The following is a 13387-nucleotide window of genomic DNA, read 5'->3' on the forward strand; positions in this document are numbered from 1 at the left end:
TTAGTTTTTTTAATCAAACCCACGTAGATAAGACCTTACATATTTAATACAGTGCATTTACCCCTGTACAAATGGAAAAAAAAATTTAAGTTCAACATTTCTAGACCAATATGGCTGTTAATTTCTGTACAATGCCAACTCAACACGGTAAACCGGGATACTTTTTTCCAAAGTTGACAGCACAGCTAGTTTCCAAAAATTCAAATTATATATATGTGTGTGTGTGTATATATATATATATATATATATATACACACACATATATATATAGTTACATTTATATTTTAAAAAAGACCAATAATAGCAGTATGTTATGCATCAATAGTAGCAACAGCTTTGCCAGGTTCTGCCGTCACTTGAACAAAATTGTAGAAACATCCAGCACACTTCATTAAAAAAAAAAAGAAAGTAAGTAAGTAAAAAAACAAAACCCCAGAAAACAGCACAGTCCTGTTACTCTTGTGGTAGTTGGCACCATTTTTTTTTAATTAGTTTCTCAATCATCATCTGGAAAGAAAACATTTTGAGCAACATCATTAAAAAACAGCTCTGATAAAGCCCAGTCACTACTCTGTATCATAAAGCAGGTACAAGCTATTTTACATTCACAGAGGTATGATACAGTGCTGTCCTACACCTATAATACTAGAGGATACGATTGAAAAGGCATTATTTGAGACTTGATTCTACTTTTCCAGCAGAGGGCTCAGTGGATGGTATGACATGGTAAAGAAACACACTCTTAGATAGGATTTCCTTTCACCTAGTGGCACAGTTCTAAGGATTCATTTTCTCATGAACATCAGCTAAAAACCATTATTAAAAAAATGAAAGAATACCCCTAAAACAAAACCTTATAACTACTGGATTCATATGAAGATGACCTAGTGGAGACAAGCAAGACCTCACCTTACCAACACTATCAAATCTGTTATGCTTAAATGATGAAACCTCCAAGGAAGGGAGGAGATGCCAAGTAATGCTTCAAAGCTTCGGACCACAGTCAAAACACAGCATCATTTTAAACAAAAACAGAAGCCCAATGTTAAAAGCCACCATTTTTAAGATGAACTTAAATGGCATAATTTCTTTTTTTTTTCCCAAAGATTTATTTATTTATTATGTGTACAGTGTTCTGCCTGCACGTATCCCTGCAGGCCAGAAGATGGCACCAGATCTCATTACAGATGGTTGTGAGCTGGGAACTCAAAACCATCTGTGAGATGGATGGGTTGCTGGGAACTGAACTCAGGACTTTTGGAAGAGCAAGCAGTGCTCTTAACCTCTGAGCCACCTCTCCAGCATAATTTCTTAAAATGATCATTTGGGCCATTGAGGTGACTTAGCAGGTCAAGGCGCTTCCGGTTCAGCCTAATGACCTAAGATCAATTCCTAGGACCCATATGGTGGAAGAAGAACAGACTTCCAAAGGTTGCCGTTTGTTCTCCACACATGAAGGTGTACACACACGGCACAGGATAAGTAAAATAAAGGTAGATTTTTATAAAAATTGTCATTTCTCCCTGTGTTCAATAAACTAAAGATTTTCCTTCATCTCATGACTTTTCATAGAGATGATATTTTTCACATGTGTGATTTGGATGGATTCTTTGGCATTCTGTACTTTTGCCCATGATAGTACTTATTTAGTGTTGTGTTTCAACTGTAGTTGAACACCTAATTTTTTCTGTCTGAACTCAACTCTAAGGGATAAGGACTATGTATTTATTAATTGTTATTGATTCTGTCAGTAGTAACTGTCTCCATAGTACTTAGTACTTTCCACACTGAACATACGGTTTAATAAATAGGTTATTAGATGAGTAAGTCATTGAGTATCTCTCATAGCTAGAAACTCGGGTCCCAAAAATACAAATTATAGTTTTATGGGTTATTTTGTCTATATAAAACTAATTTTCTTTAATATTCAAAGTGATATCCTATTTTTTAACATTGTCACCACTTCAGATATTGTTAACTCATCTCTCATGTAGCAATTTTTATTGATTGATGGCTTCTTTAGAAATTAACAAAGTATTTGTGATTATTTTATTTCCGTACTGATAGGTATAATATACTGCCCCCAAAATGGCAACATTTAAATTTACATAGAGTTGTATTATCCTTGAACATATTACAAAATTAGAAAATTTAGACAAGTAACAATTTAACCTGAAGTTAGGTCTCTAAGTCTAAAGGGCAGACAAAACAATGGGGAAGAAAGAAGAAACATAATAATCATCTAGATAGGCAAGAGCTAGTGTTGTGCAATGGCCAGAGGTTAGCTGCACCTAACCTATGTAAGCCCTAGACAGCCTGCTGGGAAGAGCTAGTCTGAAAGGTTAGCAGTGCTGAAGCCGGGAAGTCCTGGGGAGATGCTGCTTTTTGTTTTTGTTTCATACACTGTGAGAGTGTACAAGTTCCATACCTTGTCTCATTCCTGGGGCTGATTTGTTGGCAAATTTTGGTATAATAGTCCTCCCTTCTATTTTCCACTGTCCTCTGCCCTGCAGAGGGAGCTATAGCTAAGTCTTGTTCTTATACCAAGTAGGACACCACTAAGAGCTGCTCATCAATGGAGTGCTGGTGACATTTTACTACTTAGACATTTCTTTTGAGGTGCTGCCACCTCTCCCTAGGCAGTGTCAGTACAGATGAGAAGGTTCTCACCCATACTTAGGACATTCATACTATAACTGCTTAATACATTTGCTTCTTACATTGTGCACTGATAAGTTGAAATGGGCTATTAGAAGTAGCAGTGGGCTTTTCTTAAGTGCCTTCCCTTGACACTTGAGTTTTGAAAGCATGATCCTTTCTCCTTTTCAGCCGGTCACTTGGTTTTTGGGGGTTTTGGTTTGGTTTGGTTTGGTTTTTCAAGACAGAGTTTCGCTGTGTTGCTCTGGTTGTCCTGGAACTTGCTCTGTAGACCAGGCTGGCCTGGAACTCAAGGATGTGCCTGCTTCTGTCTTTGGAGTGCTGGGGAAAGTGTGTGTCACCACTGTCTAGCTTCCAGTGACTTGCAATAGATTCTTTTGTTTGAAGAAACAGAAATGGGTGAGGTATTATTGGATTGCTTTAAGTTTTCTGGATGTTTTTCCTTCCACTTCTTTAATAAAGAAGGTAAGATAGATCTCGAACTTGGCGTTACCCCCAAGTTTTAACTTTTTTTCTTCGAGGTCTAACAGTTTATTTGTTACCCTTAAAGACTTACTTTTGACTGGACTCAGAAGGCAGCCTATGTCTCTTGGCAATCTGTTCCTGGTGTTTCCTTTAGCTTCCTTCATTCTCTGGGCCAAAAGTTTAGCACATTCTGCAGCCTCCTCTTTGTTTTTCTTAGTGCACTGTTTCTTCAGAGCAGTGCATTAGCCTTTGTGTGTTGCAGCACAAATAGAGTAGCAGGATGAGTCTAGGGTGCTTTGGTCCTAGGATTCTTGCCTTCTTTGTTTAAGGCTGTATGGCAGCATTTTGACAGACGTCATCTTCTTTTGAGAAATTGAAAAGCTTGTAGATTCTGCTAGTTCTTTTGGTCCCCATCCACCAGGCACATTAGTTCTACAGACCAGGAATATGCTTCTCTCCCTTTTTTACATTAACCAAGTTGAGAACACAGAGATTGGCATCCACAAGACATATCCATGAACATATACATGAACAGATCTGTGCTTCCTCTTTCCAGTCCTCCTTGGTCTATAACAAGAATGTGTTTTACTCAACAGCAGGCACACTCTGACATAGGTCAAGACACTGCTTCATCAGGGGAGAACTTTGTCATTCCCACCACTAATGCAGACCGCATAACCCTTCTACTCTTCACCCAGAGCATCAGCAGCTACTTCTGTGGCCGTGCACATCTCGTAGAAAATACGAAACTTATGTTCATCATCCACTTCAATGAGTTTCTGATGGCCAGTGCCTAGAAAGGAGATCTTTGCTTCATCTTGACATGGTTGCTGCCCCAAGTTTTGATCTGGTTCTTCTCTCCCCTTTCCCCTTCTCAGATGCCCAGATGGGATTATGTTTGCAAAACTATCCTGGCAGTGGGAGGTCATCTGTTTCAGCTGGTGTTAAAATATCTAACTTGTGCATTTCGTCAAAAACATCATTTGTTGAATGTGAATAGGTAAAATACCTAAAAATTACATAAAAGGAGCAACAGCCTTCCCTGGTTTAAAATGGAGAATGAGAGTCTGAGTAGTTTAGAAAGCAAATTTTGTTCAGAATTGTTTTTAAATAAGTTTTTTATTTCTTGAGATTATAATGCCACCACATCATTTCTCTCCTTTTCTTTTCCTCCCTTCAAATCCTCCCATATATCCCCTCCTTGCCAGTTCAAATTCACAGCCTCTTCCTTTCAAATATTGGTGTTAGTGGTGGTGATAGTGGTGTGTTACTTGTTCCTGAATATATAAATACAACTTGCTCAATCTGTAGAATGATACTTGTGGTATTGAGTAGTCAGTTTGTCTACTCTTCCTTGGGAAGACTGTTTCTCCAGCCTTAGCATTCCTTAGTTGCCTATAGTTTTTTGTCTAGGGTTGAGGCCTTACGAACTTTCCCTTTGTGCTGTTAATAGTGTCTGTTGTTGTCTTAAGGTCATGTTTAAGCTGTCATGTTGGTAAGACTTCATGCATGTAGCTTCTCACATTTCTAGGAGACAGTCTCAGAGCAAATTCCCTGTTCCTCTGGTTTTTACAATCTTTCATCCCTATCTTATGAAATGCTCCTTTAGGCTAGGTGTAGAAGTTGTGTTGTAGACGTATCATTTGAGACTAGGCTCTGCAGCTCTGCATTTTGACCGTTGTAGTTTTCTATAATGGTCTTTATCCATTGCATAGAGACATTTCCTTGATAAGAGGTAAGAACTACACTTACCTGTGGGCATAGGACAAATATTTAAAATGTAGTTAGAGATTCAGTGGTTTAGCAAAGTAGTGGTTGTAGGATTTTCTCCAAGATCCATGACTTCACTAGCTGTGAGTAGTGGGCAAGGTTTCCAGTACCAAGCATGGTGTTCCTCTTGTTGAGCAGGTCTTATACTCAAGTAGAGAGCTGTTTGGGGCATATTTGTCAAATATTACGTGGCTGCAGTTATATGTCCTCATGTTTGGGTCTTTTGTTTTGTTCTATTGGTCTGTGTGTCTCCCTTTGTGCCCATGCCATATTGTTTTTACTACTGTGGCTCTGCGATGTAGCTTGTGGTCTAGAATGGGCATCCCTCCAGCATTGTTCTCTTTGCTCAGGATTATTTTTACTGTCCTTGGTCTTTTGTGGCTCTTGCTTTGTAATTCTAAAATCAATAGTCAGGGAAGAGCACGTGTGCCCTAAAGTCATTTTATGAGTGACTGGAGCACTCAGGGATACCAGGTATGATTATAATGCATTTCAAAATCCATTGGGGAAAAAAATCACAGTTAGACACACACACCTATAAACAAATGGTATAATTGAAACAACCTGCATTTTCTCTAATATGAAAATTTATGATATATTTGGTTTATTATGGTTACTTGTGGTTTATACCAACTTGATTGCTACTATAAAATGAAACAAATACTCAAAATGTGACTTACAAAGTCACCTTATAAATACTGATACTACAGTCATAATATATACATATCTTGAGAAAACAAGCTAAATTAGAAAGTATTATAGAATATTTGTCTTAATTATAATGTTTGATTCCATTTTAAGGCACTTGAATAGCCTCTGATCCACTCTAGATATGCAATACCTTAAAATACTCCTATTTGAGGGCGTAACAGTGCAGATTTACTATACCTTTGTGGTTTCTAAGTCAGTGATAATATGGCCTGGTATGGAGAGGGATAGAATGCCTTCACCAAAAATGGTATTCCATCTTAGGTATTTCTTTGCGTAATAATATTTTTGAGCCTTCTTAACTGATGTATATAAAATATTTTTTACAATTCCCTAAAGACCTTGAATTATCTGATTTATTGTTTATAGTATTGTTTTTGAAGTTAGAAACAAACCTTAAGTCTGTAAGTTTCAGATCTGCTAGCCACATTTAGGTCTATTAGCTGTCAAAAAAATAAATACTCACTTTCACTTTTATAAGACATTGGCTGTGCTGTATATTTACTTTTATAACAAGAGTATGATGAAGAGAAAGGTGAAACAGGCGGACATGTAACTGGGTTTCTCGCCCTCCTCCAGCTTAGGTATTGCTAGGCATAGTGACCAGTGGGAGGACTCTTTAGAGTGCCATGTCCTGGAGGCCGAGGCAGCCCTGAGAGACACCAGACATTGCTGTGCTTGCTTCAAGAACTAGTAGACACTAATGTTTTTTTGGTTTTTTTTTTTTTTTTTTTTTTTTTTTTGGTTTTTCGAGACAGGGTTTCTCTGTGTAGCTTTGCGCCTTTCCTGGAACTCACTTGGTAGCCCAGGCTGGCCTCGAACTTACAGAGATCCGCCTGCCTCTGCCTCCCAAGTGCTGGGATTAAAGGCGTGCGCCACCAGACACTAATGTTTGTAAATACTTTTTCAACTAGAATTATACAAAGTATTGCACATTTCCCATTTGTAATATAATATAAGACAGTATAATGGGAGATTTAAGCTTTTCTACAGTTGAAAAGTCCCTACCCATCGCAGGTAGTCTCATTAACAATTGTAAGCCTTTGATTGGGGACTATGTTAAAATACTCCTGTTCAATTCCTATGGAATTTGGTTAATAGAGAAGTTAATCTAACTTTACTGTAAATATTCAGCAACTCTCTCCACCAAATTTTAGATTACCAGGGTCACATTTTATAATCTAAAAACTAAAGTAACATTTAAGTATATTGGCCCTTGTCTTTAGTCCCAGTACTCAGGAGATATAGGCCTGTGGATCTCTCAGAGTTCAAAGTCAGCCAGGGGGGCTACATAGTGAAACTCTGTCTAAAAGAAATAAAATTTATTTAAAAAAGAAAGAAAGAAAAGAGGGGTGGACTTCAAATTCTAATCTAAAAAAGCTAATTCCAAAGCAAAACTCATCAGTTATTAATAATTGCTTTGAAAAGCCTATCTGGTATCCTAAGAAAAGAGACTTAATTTATTGAAATTACCAAGAGTAAGAGATTTCTGGCAATCTAATGAGCACACATTTTTAAATTACACCATCAGTTTACCACTAAGCAGTAATTTAATACTTACATATATAATGTTAATGTTTTCAATTCTACTTTATGCATGAGAACAATTTTTATTTAGAGCTTACAGATCTCTGATTTTTCAGCAATTTGGACTAGAGAAGTCTCCACAATAATAGTTTGCTTTTACGTGAAGAGTCGGCATGTACTTTGAAAGTTTAAGGCATTGGTGGAGAAAGCTGTGGACTGATTTAGACCATATGAGAAAGCAAAGGGGTAGACTGTGTGAGACCTCAGTTTAGTAACATCTGGACTTGTTCTGAAATGACTTAAACACTTGCTTAGGAACTCAACTATAGTTAAAAGAGCAGCCTTTTTGAGGAGTTAGTTTGTATCTGTGACACACTTGAAAAACTGAGCGGTGACAGCATCTTTCTAATGTTCTTGCCTCCCCTTTCTGCCTTGGAGCCTGGAGGAGAGTGTGTAGCATGAGCTGCAGTGAGATCTTAGACAAACCATTCTTAAAACTCTCATTTTTCTCTTACAAATTGTAGACGATCAGGATTTTTTTTTTTTTTTCTTTTTTAAGACAAGGTCTCTCTACAGAGTCCTGGCTGTCCTAAACTCCGTATGTAGACCAGACTGACCTTGAACTCAGAGATCCTCCTACCTCTACCTCCCAAGTGCTGGGATTAAAGGCGTGGCCACCATGCCTGGCAGAAGGTCAAGGATTTTTACACTGTCAATGCTGGATTGTCATGTGTAGACTGCTGGTTATTATTTATATCATACTGCCCTAGGGTTTTCTGCCTTGTTGTTTACTAGAGCGTATGGAATGCAGGTGTGCACATTTCAAATAACTTTAAAAAGTGGGAAATGGAGATAGATCAGCAAGTAAGGGAACTTGCTGCCAAAGCTGACAGTTTGAGTGTGATCTCCGGGACTGACAGGCAGGAAGGAGAGAACTGCTTCTCACACGTTGTCTTCCAGCCTCCACACCCCTGCTGTAGCAAGAGTAATACCACACATATACACAGTAAGATGTATTTGAAGTGTTAAATGAGTACATTTCTAGATTAGTATTCAGTGCAAAAAAATGGAGAATTCAAATTTTCTAAGAACACACCCAGTGATTTTCATTTGCAGTACTAAGAGCTTGAGTTATTTACATTCATATTTCTAAATTATGGCTTTTAAACTTAATATTGGAGCAACAAGTATTTGTTGATTGCAATCCTCTTTTGCTTTGTCTGAGCTGTTTGCCAGGTGGTTTGCCATGGTTGTGCTCATTAAAATGAATTGCCTAATACTGCTTGCTTCCACTCATGCTGTAGCATGAAAATTCTCATTTGATGGCATTTGTTAACTGTCAGCTCTTCTTCCCTATTTCCTTAAAGTTTTTCTTCCCCTTTCTTTCTGTCCCTCAGCTAGACTTGAACTCATATTTGGTGAAACTGTGATGGCGATGTCATGGTGTAGACACAAATGCTGGGGTTCCTCAGATTCCTAAATGTTGCTGATCTGAAAAGAGAGTTCCAGACACTTTTATAGTCTGTCTCATCTGTGCTAATTTTAGAATGAGGGTGTTGAATGAAATGTGCCTAAAATTGCTCATTAGTCATAGTAGTATCCTTTTTGTTTGGGGAAACAGAAATAGTTAAAAGCATTCACGAAAGTGTCTGATTTAAGAAATGTGGTTTGTTGTTTTACTTTGTAATGGAAAGTTGGGACATTTCAGAATAAGTTGAAACTTGAAGTAAGTTTGAATTCAGAGTATGCAAAGAATTTTAAAACAATCTAAAATGGGAAAAGTTACGAGCTATGCTTACAAGAGTGACTATACGTTTGAGTTTTATATTCACTACTTGTATTAGTTCATTAAACATTCTTAATTCTATTCAAAGTCCGTTTAGTTTATATGTCAAACAATAATGAGATCACATGGATTAAGATGCTAAATGATACTGATTGGTTTTAGATACAATTTTTTATATGTGAGATCATGAAGTGTGAAAAATGTAAATGATTTATCTGCTCATCAGAACAGAGCTGTTAGAGCATGTGTCCTGAGTGCTGCCTGCTAGTTGCAGAATTATATGGTACAGCTTTCGGGCTCAAAGGACTTGTAACTATTATGCCAGCTGTTTCTCGTAGTATTTTAGTGTTTCCTTTTTAACAGCTGATCTCTCATGTTAAAAGATACTGTATAAACAACCCTACTCCCAAGTAAAGGTGCTGAGTGAAGCTGTTGTTTAAGTCCATCTGTTCTGCTGAAGGCTTATTTGTAGAATTCATTTTTATTGAGTTAAAAATTGTTGCTAATATAGATGTTTCTAAAGCAGGTTGTTCATTATAGCCCATCTCAACAAGCATTTATTTGAGCGTAGAATGAACATTGTTCCTCTCCAAGAGGAAACTGAGCTGTTACTAATGAATGATGAATTACTGCATTCTGACAAAGACTAATGGGATTCACTGTGACTTGGGCAATAATTTAAACCTAAGCATCCTCTTCGGGCGTTGCTGCCAGCTACAGCCAAACGTGTCTTGCAACCTGCTAGCTGCCTTGCTGTGAAAACTGTAACGTAAGGCCCTTGAAATAGATGCCGTCATCAGCCCAGCCCCCAAGCATTCATCTATTTAAACACATGACGGAAGATGGTGGAAGTCAGTTCAGCTGCTGTTTGTGTGGTAGGAGTGTCATTGTATTAGGACATGCTCTGTTGGGGGCCAGCAGATTTTGAGTTAATATACTATAGTTCTCTCTCTGTCTCTTTCCTTCTCAGTTTTTGGGTAGGTTTGTTCTAACAGTAAATTTACTCATTCTTTTTTCTGCGAACATGTTACATAGATCCCAGGAGCAGCAGATTGCACTTCCTCTGCAGCAGTTACACCCTTCTCACTTGTGTGAATAGATTGCAGTTTTACTTTTTTGTTTTTGTTGTTTTGTTTAAAGGCAACGGGCAACCAAGGCGTAGATCCATCCAAGACTTGACTGTTACTGGGACAGAACCTGGTCAGGTAAGACTTAACATTCAAATTATCTGTCTGTAGAGAACTATAATAAGCAGAGATCAAGAATGAACCATAATATCCTCTGCAAATTAATTGACCTGAAAATGTGGTCAAGAAGCTTATTGCCACTGAACTTAGAAGCCCTGTTGTTCCTAATTCACTTTGAACTGTGTGAGAAAACATGTTGTTCAGCAGGGCACCATGTGTTTCTCATATGTTTTGAGAAAGTACTCTGTTATAGAACTTAATAATGCATCTTTATCTTTGTCCTCTAAAGTGAATAATACTTTTTACTGATGAGAGAAATAAATATTTCCCTAATATGCTACTCCTGGGGCCACCTGGAGAATGGTAACATCTTTTAATTTGATGTATCCACTGACATCATATTTTTCTTAAATATCCTTTGAAAATACTACTAAGCAGATGGCTAAACTCCAGGAAACTTCTGTTCTAGTCATTACAGATTTTATTGTTTGTTTTTTTCAATGTTCTTCTGAATTCCCCCAACTCTTTATCATGGCTTCTTTGTAAATAGTCCAGAAAATGCTATCATTCAAGCCATATTGACTCTACTATAGAATTCTAATTAATCGGGTATATAAAAGTAACTAAGTAATTAAGTTTTTTTTCTGTTCCTCAAATTAATACACTTGGCATACATTTTATCATGTTTTCTAAAATGAGTAAGGACTAAGTATGAGGTATTTCATTGTTTTGTTTTAATGTGAGTATAGTATTCATATGAAATGATAAAATTATTACATGGTTCATGTATACATGTAAAGTATCAATGTAATTTACTTTGAGGAAATATCCATTAATATTTTTCATCATAGAAAGCTTTATTCATTTTTACAAGAATTAATGGTTTATTTTGTAGTTTCTAATAAAAGTTAGAATGTTTCTAGCTCTCTACTTAACTTAAAAATATCTTGATATATGATAGGCTGGGCATTGTGTTACACACCTTTAATCCCAGTACCTGAGAGCAGAGGCAGATGGATGTCTGTTAGTTTGAGGCCAGCCTGGTCTACATAGTGAGTTCTAGGACAGTCAATACTACAAAGAGCAACTGTATCTCAAAAAGAAAAGAAAAAAAAGTCTTGATAAAGTGATTAATATCTTTGACTTTATTTAAATCTGGTAATATTTTATGACAACTCATACTGCATACATACATATATTTATGTAATCTTAAAATATAGTACAGATACATAAGTTATTAATTTTTTAGAGTCATTAATAAATTTAAATCTTTTCTCACTCATTCAGTAGTGGTGTTTTTCTAGTTTATTGGTTTTTATGATACCCTAGAACTTTTGATTTCCCTCACTTGTGTTTAAAGGCTTTAGTCAGCCTATTTAACATCTGGTATTTGCTTCGAGTCCATAGTCTTGATGGGCACAAGCTTTTAAGCTGTGTTTACTGTTACCATCAATTTTCCAGTTATTTGAACCCTAACCCAGTGTTCTCTTACTCTACAACAGAGAGTAGCTGCTAATGTGAGAGCTTCAGTCTGAACACTCCCAGTACCACGCCTTGCTGATCTCTCCACTGGTCACACTTAGCTTAGACCTGTGGCTGCTAATGTGAGAGCTTCAGTCTGATCACTCCCAGTACCATGCCTTGCTGATCTCTCCACTGGTCACACTTAGCTTAGACATGTGGCTATTAACCCTTTAATGTACGATGCCTTCAAGTAGTAGAACCTAGGGACCGAGTCAGGCTGGCCGAGGGACAGTCACTGGCATGAATTATCATACACCATTTCAGAAGATACAGGAGAAAAGAGCATTTGATTTGTCTCTAAAATAGTTGGTATAACCAGTGTTTTAAATTCATCCTCTTTAAAAATTACCTAAGTATTATAACCTTACAGTACATTGATTCACTTTGGGATAAGAGTGACAGAGAATAGTCCTAGTATACTATGAATGCATTTCCCCAGGAAAGTGTCTGCACGACCATTGGGTTGAATCCATGTAACTCCTCATGAAAACAGCATTCATTATGTAGGAGGGAGCATGCCCAACAGCATGGGTTTCCATAACTTGACAGTGTGCTTCTTCCCAAATTTGATGAAGTGATTGGCAGATGTGCATGGTAGGGAGGCAGCAGGGTGGGGGGTGGGGGTGACTTCTGCTTTTAGTTTTATTTTGAGGTTTGTTTCTAGACACTGAAATCAGTAAAGAGCCTGACAAAAAAGCAGGCCCATGTAGTACGATTTTCATGAAAAGGAATAGTTTGGTGATGAAGCTTAGCATTACATCACACAGAAAAAAAAAGTGAACTGATCAATTGTGTGTACTTGGGCTTGTGACTTGAGAAGTAATCTCAGTGAAATTACTTTTCACCTATAAATTAAAATGTAGGGCTTTGGGGTTTTTTGGTACTTCCCTTTCTATTGAGAGTAATAGCAAAGCAAACTTTTTAATTACATATAACAGTGTAAATGTGTACAAAACCATTTCTTCACAGCTTGTTGTGTACATGGTTTGTAGTTAATTTGGGAAGCTTAGGAAGCACTCAAAATGTATCTGGCCTCCTACTGTCTTTGGGAAAGAAAAAAAGCAACTCTTTACTAGCTATATCAAAAAGATTGCTCAGACCCTGGGAAGATAAGACAGAGCAAATCCACTTCAGTGTAGGAGGGTCCCTGCCACCCAAACACAGAAATCATTGCCCTTCCCTGCAAAAGAGAATGGCTACAACTGCTTTACCAAATGCAGCTCTCTCCTGTCTGTCTGTCTGCTTCTCTGTAGAATTTTCCCCTGTTGGCAGCAGCCAAATGAGAGAGAACACTCTGTCCTCCCCAAATCAACCAAGCACAGAGTCTCAGTTCTGTAAGTGTCTTTCTAAAGCATTCTTACAGAGATGCTCTGTGGTGCCCCATAGAGAACCTTCATCCCCACAATAGTAAACCCAACTTTCTTCCACCAGTGTGTTCTTAGCAGTCATTGGCTGGAGACAGACCGTACCAAAAATGCCGAGTCTTGGTGGAGCCTTTTCTGCCCCCAGACTTTCAGACGAGGTCTAGTATATCCCTGGCTGGCATCAAACCATGTGGCGAAGGATGACTTTGACCTCCTTATCTTCCTGCCTCTACCTCCCAAGTGCTCAACTTACAGGTGTCAACCACTACCTCCTGTCTATGTGGTATTGGGGACCAAACCCAGGACATTCTGTGTGTTAGGCAAACACTACCAAGTGAGCTACATCTCCAGTCCCCCTCAAGGACTTTTTAAAGCAGACCATACTTACCTGATGGACT

The 13387-nt window shown here is 37.8% G+C and overlaps 1 protein-coding gene across 6 annotated transcripts in view; it reads left to right on the top strand.

The window, feature by feature from the left end:
• The window catches only part of Map3k7 (mitogen-activated protein kinase kinase kinase 7), a 70387-nt gene that overhangs the window by 37877 nt on the left and 19123 nt on the right, over nt 1–13387 (top strand). For all 6 annotated transcript variants that reach the window (XR_003734863.2, XR_005090809.1, XR_003734862.2 and 3 more), the window contains one exon: nt 10055–10119. Coding sequence is in view for 2 of the 6 variants with exons in the window: in XM_028872746.2 (XP_028728579.1) it covers nt 10055–10119 (65 nt within the window). In the remaining 4 variants the exon portion in view is untranslated. The remainder of the gene's footprint in view (nt 1–10054; nt 10120–13387) is intronic.

This window comes from Peromyscus leucopus, chromosome 2, assembly GCF_004664715.2.
Source record: "Peromyscus leucopus breed LL Stock chromosome 2, UCI_PerLeu_2.1, whole genome shotgun sequence".
NCBI classification, from domain to species: Eukaryota; Metazoa; Chordata; class Mammalia; order Rodentia; family Cricetidae; genus Peromyscus; species Peromyscus leucopus.